Source organism: Bos mutus, chromosome 3, assembly GCF_027580195.1.
Source record: "Bos mutus isolate GX-2022 chromosome 3, NWIPB_WYAK_1.1, whole genome shotgun sequence".
In the NCBI taxonomy this organism is placed as follows: Eukaryota; Metazoa; Chordata; class Mammalia; order Artiodactyla; family Bovidae; genus Bos; species Bos mutus.
This window is the reverse complement of record NC_091619.1, coordinates 32,997,664-33,010,679: the sequence shown is the minus strand read 5'-3', so window position 1 is coordinate 33,010,679 and position 13,016 is coordinate 32,997,664. Positions and strand designations below refer to the sequence as shown.

Here is a 13,016-nt window from a genome sequence, read left to right as displayed (position 1 = left end):
CAAAAACAATGCAAAGGTGTTCCTTCTTACTACTCCTATTCAACACTGTACTGGAAGTGCGACCTAACGCAATAAGACAAGGAAAGGAAATAAAGAGTACACATTGGAAAGGAAGAAATAAAATTGTCCATAGATGACATGATAGGGTAGAAAATTCAGGAGAAGCAACCAAAAAACTTTGAAACTAGTAAGCAATTATAGTGAAGTTGCAGGGTGTAAGGTTAATATATGAAAGTCAATCACTTTCCTAAATATCTTTGCTGAACAAGTGGAATTTGAAATTAAAAACATAGTATCATTTGCATTTAGATCCAAAAAATTAAATGTGGATTGGCCAGAAAGTTCATTTGGATTTTTCATATTATTGTACAGAAAAACCTGAAGGAACTTTTTGTCCAACTCAAAACTTAGGTATGCTATGCTAAGTCACTTCAGTCGTTTCCGACTCTGTGCGACCCCATAAACTTAGGTATAAATCTAACAAAATGTGCACAAGATCATTATGGAGAAAACTGCAATACTCTGGGTGAAATCACAAAAGCAAATAAATGGAGAGATGTTACACATCCATGGATTGAAAGAGTTGATAGTATCAAGATGTCTGTTCTTCCCAACTTGATCTTAACCAATCCTAGTAAAAAAAAAAATTCTGGCAACTTCTTTTGTGGCTATTGACAAACTTATCTAAAGTTTATATGTAGAGACAAAAGACCTGGACCAGTCAACACAACACTGAAAGATAAGAACAAGTTGGAGGACTGACAGGACTCAACCACGAGACTTACTCTAAAGCTATAGAAATAAGGCAATGTAGTATTGATGAAGCGCAAGACTAACAGATCAGCGGAACAGAAAGCCCATGAACAGACCCACATATAATTAGTCAGCTGATATTTGGCAAAGGAGTAAAGTCAATAGAATTGAGCAAAGATAATCTTTTCAATAAACGGTGCTGGGACAATTGGACATTCATTACAAAAAAATCAGTCTAGATACAGACCTTATACTCTTCACAAAAATCAACTCGGAATGGATCATAGGCCAGGAATAGAAGGATCATGTTTAGGTATCGAATGAGTTGTTTTGTTTTGTTTTTTAATGTTCCTGAAGAGTTATCTAAAGTCTTCTTTGTTGAACTCACCCATAATCCCACTTGGATTAGGTGCCTTTGGGAGATTTTTTGTTTCTAGAAACAAACTAGATCTTTTCTAGTTTCCTCTTGTTTTTAGTCTTTTGGGATTTCCTACCTCTTTTTGAGTAGATTTTAATAATTTATATTTTCCCAGAGACTTGTCTATTTCATCCAGATTTTAAAAGGTGTTGATAGGAAGTTGTTCAATCCCAGTCAATCTAAAATTTTTCTTCTGGTATTTTTCCATTCTCATTCTTAATGTTATTTATGCTTTCCACTCAAACTTTCCATTGGCTATTTTATAGATATTTTCAAAGAAACTATTTTATTTTATTGATCAAATTATTGTAAATTGTATTTATTGCTTCTTTTTAGGAATCTCTTCCTTTTGGAAGTTTATTTTATTGTTCTTTTTCTGCTTTCCTGGTTTGAGTACTTAGTTTATTGATTTTGAACTTTACCCCCCCCCAATATTAAATACATTTTAAAACAATATTTTCTTCAAAGTATTGTGGTTTTTTTAGCTACAATACATTGGTTTTCATATGTGCTTTTCTCATTTATTATTGACTTGTAGATTAGTGTGTGTGTGTGTATGGCAGAAAGTGAAGAGGAACTAAAAAGCCTCTTGATGAAAGTGAAAGAGGAGAGTGAAAAAGTTGGCCTACAGCTCAACATTCAGAAAACAAAGATCATGGCATCCGGTCCCACCACTTCATGGGAAATATATGGGGAAACAGTGTCAGACTTTATTTTTGGGGGCTCCAAAATCACTGCAGATGGTGACTGCAGCCATGAAATTAAAAGACGCTTACTCCTTGGAAGGAAAGTTATGACCAACCTAGATAGCATATTCAAAAACAGAGACATTACTTTGCCAACAAAGATCCGTCTAGTCAAGGATATGGTTTTTCCAGTGGTCATGTATGGATGTGAGAGTTGGGCTATAAAGAAAGCTGAGTGCCAAAGGATTGATGCTTTTGAACTGTGGTTTTGGAGAAGACTCTTGAGAGTCCCTTGGACTGCAAGGAGATCCAACCAGTCCATTCTAAAGGAGATCAGCCCTAGGATTTCTTTGGAAGGAATGATGCTAAAGCTGAAAGTCCAGTACTTTGGCCACCTCATGCGAAGAGTTGACTCACTGGAAAAGATTCTGATGCTGGGAGGGATTGAGGGCAGGAGGAGAAGGGGACGACAGAGGATGAGATGGCTGGATGGCATCACTGACTCGATGGACATGAGTCTGAGTGAACTCCAGGAGTTGGTGATGGACAGGGAGGCCTGGCGTGCTGCGATTCATGGGGTTGCAAAGAGTAGGACACGACTGAGCGACTGAACTGAAGTGAACTGAACTGTAGATTAGTCATATCGATTTTTATTTAATGCAATAATTATTTAGATGTGTTAATATTTTCCCAGTTAGTACTTTTTTTAGAGAAGTTTTAGCTTCTCAGCAAAAGTGAGAGGAAGATACAGAGATTTCCCATATATTCTCTGCCTCTACACATGCAGAGCCTTCACCATTATTGACACCCACTCAAGGTGGTACGTGTGCTATAACTGATGAACCTACATTGACACATCATATCACCCAAAGTCTATAGTTTTACATTGGGATTCACTCTTGGTGTTGTATATTCTATGTTTGAACAAATGTATAATATGTATCCATCTTTATGATATCATGTAGAGTGTTTTCACTGCCCAGAAAATCCTTTGTACTCCACTTATTCAAACTTCACCGATCCCTACCGCCAGCAACCACTGATATTTTTCTTGTTGCCATAGTCTTGCCTTTTCCAGAATTTCACATAATTGAAAGCATGCAATATGTAGCCTTTTCAGATCAGCTTTTTTCTCAGTATTAAGCATTTAGGTTTTCTCCATGTCTTTGCTAACTTGATAGCTCATTTTCTTTTAGCACAAATGATGTCCCATTGTCAGAACATACCATAGTTATTAGTATGGTCCATCTATTGAAGGACATCTTGGTTGCTTCCAAGTTTTGACGATTCTGAATACAGCTGCTTGAAACATTTGTGTGCATGTTTTTGGACATAAGTTTTTATCTCCTTTGTGTAAGTACCAAGGAGTGTGATTGCTAGATCATATGGTAAGAGTATGTTTAGTTTTGAAAGAAACCACCAAATTGTCTTCCAAAGTGGCTACAGCGTTTTGCATTCGCACCAGCAATAAAGGAGAGTTCCTACTGGACGACATGCTCACCAGCATTTGGTGCTTTTAGCATTCCAGATTCGGGGCACTCTAACAGTGTGTGTAGTTGTATCTCATTGTTTTAATTTGCATTTCCCTGATGACATACAACATGGAACATCTTTTCATATGTGTTTTTGCCATCTTTTACATATGCGTATTTCCCTTTTCTGTATTTTCTTCAGTGAGGTATTAAGATCTTTAGCACTTTTTTATTGGGTTGTTAGTTTTCTTATTGTTGTAAGAGTTCTTTGTGTGTTTTGGATGACTATCTTTTATCAGAAGTGGCTTTTGCCAATATTTTCTCCCAGTCACTGTCTTGTCTTCTCATTCCTTTTACATAGTCTTTCACAGAGCACACCTTTTAAATTTTAATGAAGTCTAGCTTATCAATTATTTATTGTATAGGTGGTGCCTTGATGTTGTATCTCAAAAATAATCACCATAACAAAGGTCACCCGGGTATTCTCCTGTCTTATCTTTTAGGGGTTTTATGGTTTTGCCTCCCCCAAAGGCCCCAAATCCAAGTGGGATTATATGAGAGTTCAACAAAGATGTTAAGTAATGCTTCTGGAACACAAAAAGAAAAGGGAAAATATCCCCACTCACTCTATAGATAAACATTAGGGTATTTATTAATATGTTTCATTATATTAATAAATTAAAGGAGATTAAGTAGATTTCTAGATCCCATGGGTTAAACTTCTTCCTAAATTAAAAAAAAAAATCTCACTCTAGTAATCCAGGAATAGAAGGAAACTTTCTTGATAAAGCTTATCTACTTGAACCTACAGCAATCCTCATACCCAGTAACATTTGGAAGAAATCCCAGTACCATTAGGAATATGAGAAGAATGATTGCTTTCACTAGTATTGTGATTATTCCATACTGTTTTGGAAAAAATAGCAAATGAAGTAAAGAAATGTGATATAGAAAAGTTGGAGAGAAGTAAAGATATATAAATATTTAAGGAGAAAAAGGAAGATGAGGGGACCTATCATTTGCAGATGCTACGATTGTCATACTAAAAACTAAGACAATCAACTGAAAATCAGTGAAATATTAAGAGCAGAATTGCATCAGGTAGCCCCACATAAGTTAAATTTACAATTTTCTTTATTTCCTGTATATGAATTACAGAAAACATCCATTAACAACACAGAGAAAAGTCTAAAATAGCTAAGAACAAATTTAACAAAACGTGTATAAAATCTACATGAAAAAAACTTGCTGGAGATGTTTTCATTGGAATAGGATGAGAATACTCATTGCAAAGATTTTAACTTTTCCTGAACTAATCTATAAATTCAGTGAAATCCTAAACAAAATTCAAATGGAATTTTATTAAAGAAAATTGGTTCTTAAAAGTATATTTCTCAATAAAAGTGACTATCAATGAAAAAATAAATTTGAGCTAATTAGGAAGTTAATTAGTAAGAAGAATGAATAAGAATACCTAAAGAAAGTTTAAAAAAGGAGAAACATCAAAAAATATACTTAACCTATAGTAATTTAGAACTATGTGGTTAATGCAGAAATAGAAACATAGATCAGTGGGGAGAATAAAACCAATCCCAAAATTGGGCTTCCCAGGTGGCACTAGTGGTAAAGAAAAAAACCCACCTGCCAATGCAGGAGACATAAGAGACGTGGGATAGATCCCTGGGTTGGGAAGATCCCCTGAAGGAGGGCATGCCAACCCACTCCAGTATTCTTGCCTGGAGAATCCCATGGACAGAGGGGCCTGGTGGGCTACAGTCCATAGAGTCACAAAGAGTCAGACAATACCGAAATGACTGAACACACTGCATGCGGATGTGTATTAATACACATGGGGGTTTTGTATATGATTAAAGTGGCTTTACACTGGTAAGAAAAGGCTGCCCTGTTCAGTGAGTATTGGGACAAAGATCTAAGCATGGAAAGCCAGACTGATAAATAAAATATAGGAAAATATGCTCTAGTCTGGCAGGAAGAAGAAAATTCAGCAGGCAGCAAGGGACACTAAAGATTTAAAGGAAGTGAAATGATGGAAGAAACTCTCAAGGTAGCAGGAAGAGATGGGCTCAAGGATCAAGACTGTAGAGGTTGGAAGGTGAATGAAGAAAGAGGAGGTGACAACATGCAGATCCAGAGGTAGAGAAAAGACATTTTTTGAAGGAATTTGTGATCTTTTCTGTAAAATAGAAGACAAGAGTATATGCAGATAGTATCAGAGACAAAGAATTGATGGAGATAGAACTTCATTTCTTGACTCCTTGCTTTCTGGTCCTAGTGTGTGAAAGAATCAAATACCTATCAGACTACATTCTGACAAACAAGATGGATGAAATCCAAGTATTTTTGAATGTTAACTTTCAAAGGCAGCAATAAGAAGGTGTTAAGTTGGCTTAAAGCTCAACATTCAGAAAACTAAGATCATGGCATCCAGTCCCATCACTTCATGGCAAATAGATGGGGAAATAGTGGAAACAGTGGCTGACTTTATTTTGGGGGGCTCCAAAATTACTGCAGATGGTGACTGCAGCCATGAAATTAAAGATGCTTACTCCTTGGAAGGAAAGTTATGCCCAACCTAGACAAAATAATAAAAAGCAGAGAAATTACTTTGCCAACAAAGGTCTGTCTAGTCCAGTTCAGTTGCTCAGTCATGTCTGACTCTTTGTGACCCCATGAACCACAGCACGCCAGGCCTCCCTGTCCATCACCAACTCCTGGAGTCCACTCAAACCCATGTCCATCGAGTCGGTGATGCCATCCAACCATCTCATCCTCTGTCATCCCCTTCTCCTCCTGCCCTCAATCTTTCCCAGCATCAGGGTCTTTTCAAATGAGTCAGCTCTTCGCATCAGGTAGCCAAAGTATTGGAGTTTCAGCTTCAACATCAGTCCTTTCAATGAACACCCAGGACTGATCTCCTTTAGGATGGACTGGTTGGATCTCCTTGCAGCCCAAAGGACTCTCAGGAGTCTTCTTCAACACCACAGTTCAAAAGCATCAATTCTTTAGCACTCAGCTTTCTTTGTAGTCCAACTTTCACATCCATACATGACCACTGGAAAAACCAAAACCTTGACTAGACGGACCTTTGTTGGCAAAGTAATGTCTCCGCTTTTTAATATGCTGTCTAGGTTGGTCATAACTTCCCTTCCAAGGAGTAAGCGTCTTTTAATTTCATGGCTGCAGTCACCATCTGCAGTGATTTTGGAGCCCAGAAAAATAAAGCCTGACACTGTTTCCACTGTTTCCCCATCTATTTCCCATGAAGTGATGGGACTGGATGCCATGATTTTAGTTTTCTGAATGTTGAGCTTTAAGCCAACTTTTTCACTCTCCTCTTTCACTTTCATCAAGAGGTTCTTTAGTTCCTCTTCACTTTCTACCATAAGGGTGGTGTCATCTGCATATCTGAGGTTACTGATATTTCTCCCGGCAATCTTGATTCCAGCTTGTGCTTCCTCCAGTCCAGCGTTTCACATGATGTACTCTGCATATAAGTTAAATAAGCAGGGTGACAATATACAGCCTTGATGTACTCCTTTTCCTATTTGGAACCAGTCTGTTCCATGTCCAGTTCTAACTGTTGATTCCTGACCTGCATACAGGTTTCTCAAGAGGCAGGTCAGGTGGTCTGGTATTCCCATCTCTTTCAGAATTTCCCACAGTTTATTGTGATCCACACAATCAAAGGCTTTGGCATAGTCAATAAAGCAGAAATAGATGTTTTTCTGGAACTCTCTTGCTTTTTCCATGATCCAGCGGATGTTGGCAATTTGATCTCTGGTTCCTCTGCCTTTTATGAATCCAGCTTGAACATCTGGAAGTTCATGGTTCACGTATTGCTGAAGCCTGGCTTGGAGAATTTTGTGCATTACTTTACTAGCGTGTGAGATGAGTGCAACTGTGCAGTAGTTTGAGCATTCTTTGGCATTGCCTTTCTTTGGGATGGGAATGAAAACTGACCTTTTCCAGTCCTGTGGCCACTGCTAAGTTTTCCAAATTTGCTGGCATATTGAGTGCAGCACTTTCACAGCATCATCCTTCAGGATTTGAAATAGCTCAACTGGTATTCTGTCACCTCCACTAGCTTTGTTTGTAGTGTTGCTTCCTAAGGCCCACTTAACTTCACATTCCAGGATGTCTGGCTCTAGGTGAGTGATCACACCATCATAATTATCTAGGTCGTGAAGATCTTTTTTGTACAGTTCTTCTGTGTATTCTTGCCACCTCTTCTTAATATCTTTTGCTTCTGTTAAGTCCATACCATTTCTGTCCTTTATTGTGCCCATCTTTGCATGAAATGCTCCCTTGGTATCTCTAATTTTCTTGAAGAGATCTCTAGTCTTTCCCATTCTATTGTTTTCCTATATTTCTTTGCATTGATTGCTGAGGAAGGCTTTCTTATCTCTCCTTGCTATTCTTTGGAACTCTGCATTCAAATGGGTATATCTTTCCTTTTCTCCTTTGCTTTTCACTTCTCTTCTTTTCACAGCTATTTGTAAGGCCTCCTCAGACAGCCATTTTGCTTTTTTGCATTTCTTTTTCTTGGGGATGGTCTTGATTCCTGTTTCCTGTAGAATGTCACAAACCTGTCTATTCAAGGCTATGGTTTTTCCAGTGGTCATGTATGGATGTGAGTTGGACTATAAAGAAAGCTGAGCACTGAAGAATTGATGCTTTTGAACTGTGGTGTTGGAGAAGACTCTTGAGAGTCCCTTGGACTGCAAGGAGATCCAACCAATCCATCCTAAAGGAGATCAGTCCTAGGTGTTCATTGGAAGGACTGATGTTGAGGCTGAAACTCCAATACTTTGGCCACCTGATGTGAAGAGCTGACTCATTTGAAAAGACCCTGATGCTGGGAAAGATTGAGGGCAGGAGGAGAAGGGGATGACAGAGGATGAGATGGTTGGATGGCATCACCGACTCGATGGACGTGGCTTTGGGTAGACTCCGGGAGTTGGTGATGGACAGGGAGGCCTGGCGTGCTGCGGTTCATGGGGTCACAAAGAGTCGGACACGACTGGGCAACTGAATTGAACTGAATAAGCACACAATAGCTGACTTAAGCAGTTTGTCCACTAATCTGCAGAATTCTTTTGCTTACTGAAAGCCATTGACAGTGGCCTTTGTAGCCATCATTTAGAAGATTCTCAACATGGCAAGGCCTCAAGGGTTGGACTGGGTTCTGCTTTTTGCCCATTTGAGAACAAGAGAAGCTGACCATGCTTGGCTTGCTCTGAGGGGAGTTTTGGGAGAGGCCAAGTCTTTTTCTTGCCCCAGTGTTGAAAGCTTTTCCTGTATATGGGATATAACTGCAGTTGAAACATTTTTGATTTATACCAGGGCCATGCACAGTGTGGGTGTAACTAGGATATAAATAAGGCCTTGCATAGTTTTGGTCTTAATGTGCACAGAGGCTGTCTTTAAAATGACTGCCAAAACAAGTGGGGTTTCTTGGAAAATAAATATCCTCACTCTATTAGTTTTTAAACAAATAGTGAAAGCATGTGGAGATCTTTTTTTCCAAGAGAAAAAAAGCCTTTGGGGGAAAAAATCAATATTAAAACCACATCTTTGCTGTCTAATTACTCAGTATTGAAATAGCCATAGACAGAGATGTCATTCATTTTGAAGAAGTAAGATTGTACTTTGGGAAAATTACTTCAGGACAGTAGTGCCAAAATATAAGCCATTAAAATATTTTGGCGTTGAGAATGAATTCGTGTTAAAATACTATGAATAGAAAGAGCTGAATTTACAAATATGAAGCCTACTAAATGAGTTCTTTAGATTCATACCAGGAAATTACATGGAACCAACCCCAGCCTTGAGTCCTAGGATATATCTTTTAAAATTATTTGGGTTGCAGAGAGCAGAGCATGGGGCCATCAAAATGGCCAGCTGGAATCCTCAGTATGCTTGTGCGCTCAAGTTTCTAATGTGAATTAATTCAGGAATCATTTGACTTCAGGTTTTAACATTTTGCCTTTATCAGGATTTGTGGGTCCCTCACCCCAACATTAATCAACCTAACAGTGATTCTTTCCTGCCTGCTATCCCTTGGGTATTGTCTGTGGATAGGGAAAAAGAGGGACAGAAAAGAGTTAGGCAGGGGAAATAAAGGCAGGAATGAGGTAAAGGAGAGGGCAGGGCGGGGGGACCCTGTGGAGGAGAGGGTCCTCTGGGCTTAGCAGATGAGCATTTCTGCGGTTTTCTTGTGCTCTTCCGAGTCTCAGGACCAATTATCATGACATCCAGCACAATGCAAGGCAGTGGCAGTGTCTCCTCCAGGGGACAACTGTTCATTTGGGACACTCCTTCTGGGTGCCCCCCACAGGACCGTACACAGAGCAGGAATTTCATACTGCTCGCTGCGTGGGGTGACACCAGTTCAAAGGTGACACTGTTTTTGCTGACCCGAGACCAGTAGGTCTCGAGCGCTAGGCCAGCAGCCCCTGCAGAATCCCTCCGGAAGGAGCTCACCTCTGACACTTCCACCCCACAGAGGTGAAGCCTGCCCTACCTTTCTGGATCAAAGTCCTTGACAGCTGGGGATTCGTGCTCCTGGACTTGCTCCTCCAATGTCAGGTGCTTCTCCTTGTTGGCCAGAAACTCCTGCTCCAGCAGTTTGAGGCGTCCCTGCAATTTCTCCAGGACCTGTAGCAGTGACACGCTGGAATCATTCACGTGTAAGCCCATGTGTGTAGTAGTAGTTTTTTCTGCCAACACAATGAGGGTGTACCCTACAGGAGTGTTAAAATTAAGCCGCCATCCTTCTCCTGGCAGTGGTTGTGTTTCAGCGTCTGACATCTAAAATACAGACAACCCAAGAGCCATCTTAACATTTGCAACACCCCCACAGCACAGAGTGAGACTTACAGTGACTTCTGATTTCTTTCCTAGCACCCACTCAGAGGCCTTTTAATTTTGTTAATGGCACGTTAATAATCCCACATATTTGCAGAATAATTTTTAGCTTATAGAGCACTTTTCCATTCATTATCTTATTTAATCCACTATCAGTATGGTAAATGTCACAAAGTAGGTTTATTATCCCAGTTTTATAGAGGAGGAAATTGAAGCTCTAGAAAGTATGCCAGAAGCCACATAGAACTTGGAAACCATAAATGCTTGAGAAGGGTGGAGAAAAGGAAACCCTCTTGGTGGGAATGCAGACTGACACTGCCACTATGGAGAATAGTATGGCAGTTCATTGAAAAACTAAAGCTAGAGCTACCATATGACACAGCAACCCCATTACTGGACACAAATCCTGAGAAAACCATAATTCAAAAAGACACGCGTTCGAGTCCCACTCGGGGTAAAAAAAAAAAAAAAAAAAGACACGCGCACTCCAATGTTCACTGCAGCACTGTTTATAATAGCCAGGTCATGTCCATCAACCAATGAAGAGATAAAGAAGATATGATGCATATTAACAATAGAATATTACTCAACTATAAAAAGGAATACATTGGGTCATTTGCAGAGATGTGGATGGACCTAGAATCTGTCATACAGAATGAAGTAAGTCAGAAAAACAAATATTGATGCGTGTATGTGGAATCTAGAAAAACGGTGCAGACGAACCTACTTGCAGGGCAGGAATAAAGACGCAGAAGTAGAGAATGAAGATGTGGATACGGCAGAGGGATGAATTGGGAGATTGGGATTGACGTGTGAACTGCTGTGTGTAAAACAGATCGCTCCTGGGAACCTACTCTATATCACAGGGAGCTCAGCTCAGTGTTTTGTGATGAGCTAGTTGGATGCAATGTGGTGGGGAAGTGGGAGGAAGGTCGAAGAGGGAGGTTCAGTAACCCTAACCCTAACTCTAAAATTTTACACCTCCAGAGAAGCACCTAACTTCTAGGGTTACTCAGTCACGTCCAACTCTGTGACCCCACAGACTGCAGCATGCCAGGCCTCCCTGTCCATCACCAACTCCAGGAGTTCACTCAGACTCATGTCCATTGAGTCGGTGATGTCATCCAACCATCTCATCCTCTGTTGTCCCCTTCTTCTCCCGCCTTCAATCTTTCCCAGCATCAGGGTCTTTTCAATTGAGTCAGTTCTTCACATGAGGTGGCCGAAGTATTGGAGTTTCAGCCTCAACATCAGTCCTTCCAGTGAATATTCAGGACTGATTTCCCTTAGGATGGATTGGTTCAAAAGCATCAATTCTTCAGTGTTCAGCCTTCTTTATAATCCAACTCTCACATCCATACATGACTACTGGAAAAACCAAAACCTTGACTAGACGGACCTTTGTTGGCAAAGTAATGTCTCTGCTTTTTAATATGCTGTCTAGGTTGATCATAACTTTCCTTCCAAGAAGTAAGCATCTTTTAATTTCATTGCTGCAAATCTATCTGCAGTGATTTTGGAGCCCCCCAAAATAAAGTCAGCCACTGTTTCCACTGTTTCCCCATCTATCTGCCATGAAATGATGGGACCAGATGCCATGGTCTTAGTTTTCTGAATGTTGAGCTTTATGCCAACTTTTTCACTCTCCTCTTTCACTTTCATCAAGAGGCTCTTTAGTTCCTTGCTTTCTGCCATAAGGGTGGTGTCATCTACATATCTGAGGTTATTGATATTTCTCCTGGCAATCTTGATTCCAGCTTGTAGATCTTCCAGCCAGCATTTCTCATGATGTACTCTGCATATAAGTTAAATAAACAGGGTGACAATATACAGCCTTGATGTACTCCTTTTCCTATTTGGAACCTGTCTGTTGTTCCTGTCCAGTTCTAACTGTTGATTCCTGACCTGCATACAGATTTCTCAAGAGGCAGGTCAGGTGGTCTGGTATTTCCATCTCTTTCAGAATTTTCCACAGTTTGTTGTCATCCACACAGTCAAAGGCTTTGGCATAGTCAATAAAGCAGAAATAGATGTTTTTCTGGAACTCTCTTGCTTTTTCAATGATCCGACAGACGTTGGCAATTTGATTTCTTGTCCCTCTGCCTTTTCTAAAACCAGCTTGAACTTCTGGAAGTTCATGGTTCATGTACTGTTGAAGCCTGGCTTGGAGAATTTTGAGCATGACTTTACTAGCATGTGAGATGAGTACAAAAGTGCAGTAGTTTGAGCATTCTTTGGCATTGCCTATTTTGGGATTGGAATGAAAACTGATCTTTTCCAGTCCTGTGGCCATTGCTGAGTTTTCAAAATTTGCTGGCATACTGAGTGCAGCACTTTTACAGCATCATTTTTTAGGATTTGAAATAGCTCAACTGGGATTCCATCACCTCCACTAGCTTTGTCTGTAATGATGCTTCCTAACTGACTTCACATTCCAGGATGTCTGGCTCTAGGTGAGTGATCATACCACCATGATTATCTGGGTCATGAAGATCTTTTTTGTACAGTTCTTCTGTGTATTCTTGCCACCTCTTCTTAATATCTTCTGGCTTCTGCTAGGTCCATACAATTTCTGTCCTTTATTAAGCCCATTTTTGCATGAAATGTTCCCTTGGTATCTCTAATTTTCTTGAAGAGATCTCTAGTCTTTCCCATTCTATTGTTTTCCTCTGTTTCTTTGCACTGATCACTGAGGAAGGCTTTCTTATCTCTCCTTGCTATTCTTTGGAACTCTGCATTCAAATGGGTATCTTTCCCTTTCTTCTTTGCTTTTCATTTCTCCTCTTTTCTCAGCTATTT

At 39.9% G+C, this 13,016-nt stretch overlaps 1 protein-coding gene across 1 annotated transcript in view; it reads right to left on the bottom strand.

Annotated features, from left to right (window-relative positions):
• The window catches only part of AKNAD1 (AKNA domain containing 1), a 45,440-nt gene that overhangs the window by 23,561 nt on the left and 8,863 nt on the right, over positions 1–13,016 (bottom strand). The window contains exon 5 of the mRNA XM_070361868.1: positions 9,874–10,007. Coding sequence (XP_070217969.1) covers positions 9,874–10,007 — 134 coding nt within the window. The remainder of the gene's footprint in view (positions 1–9,873; positions 10,008–13,016) is intronic.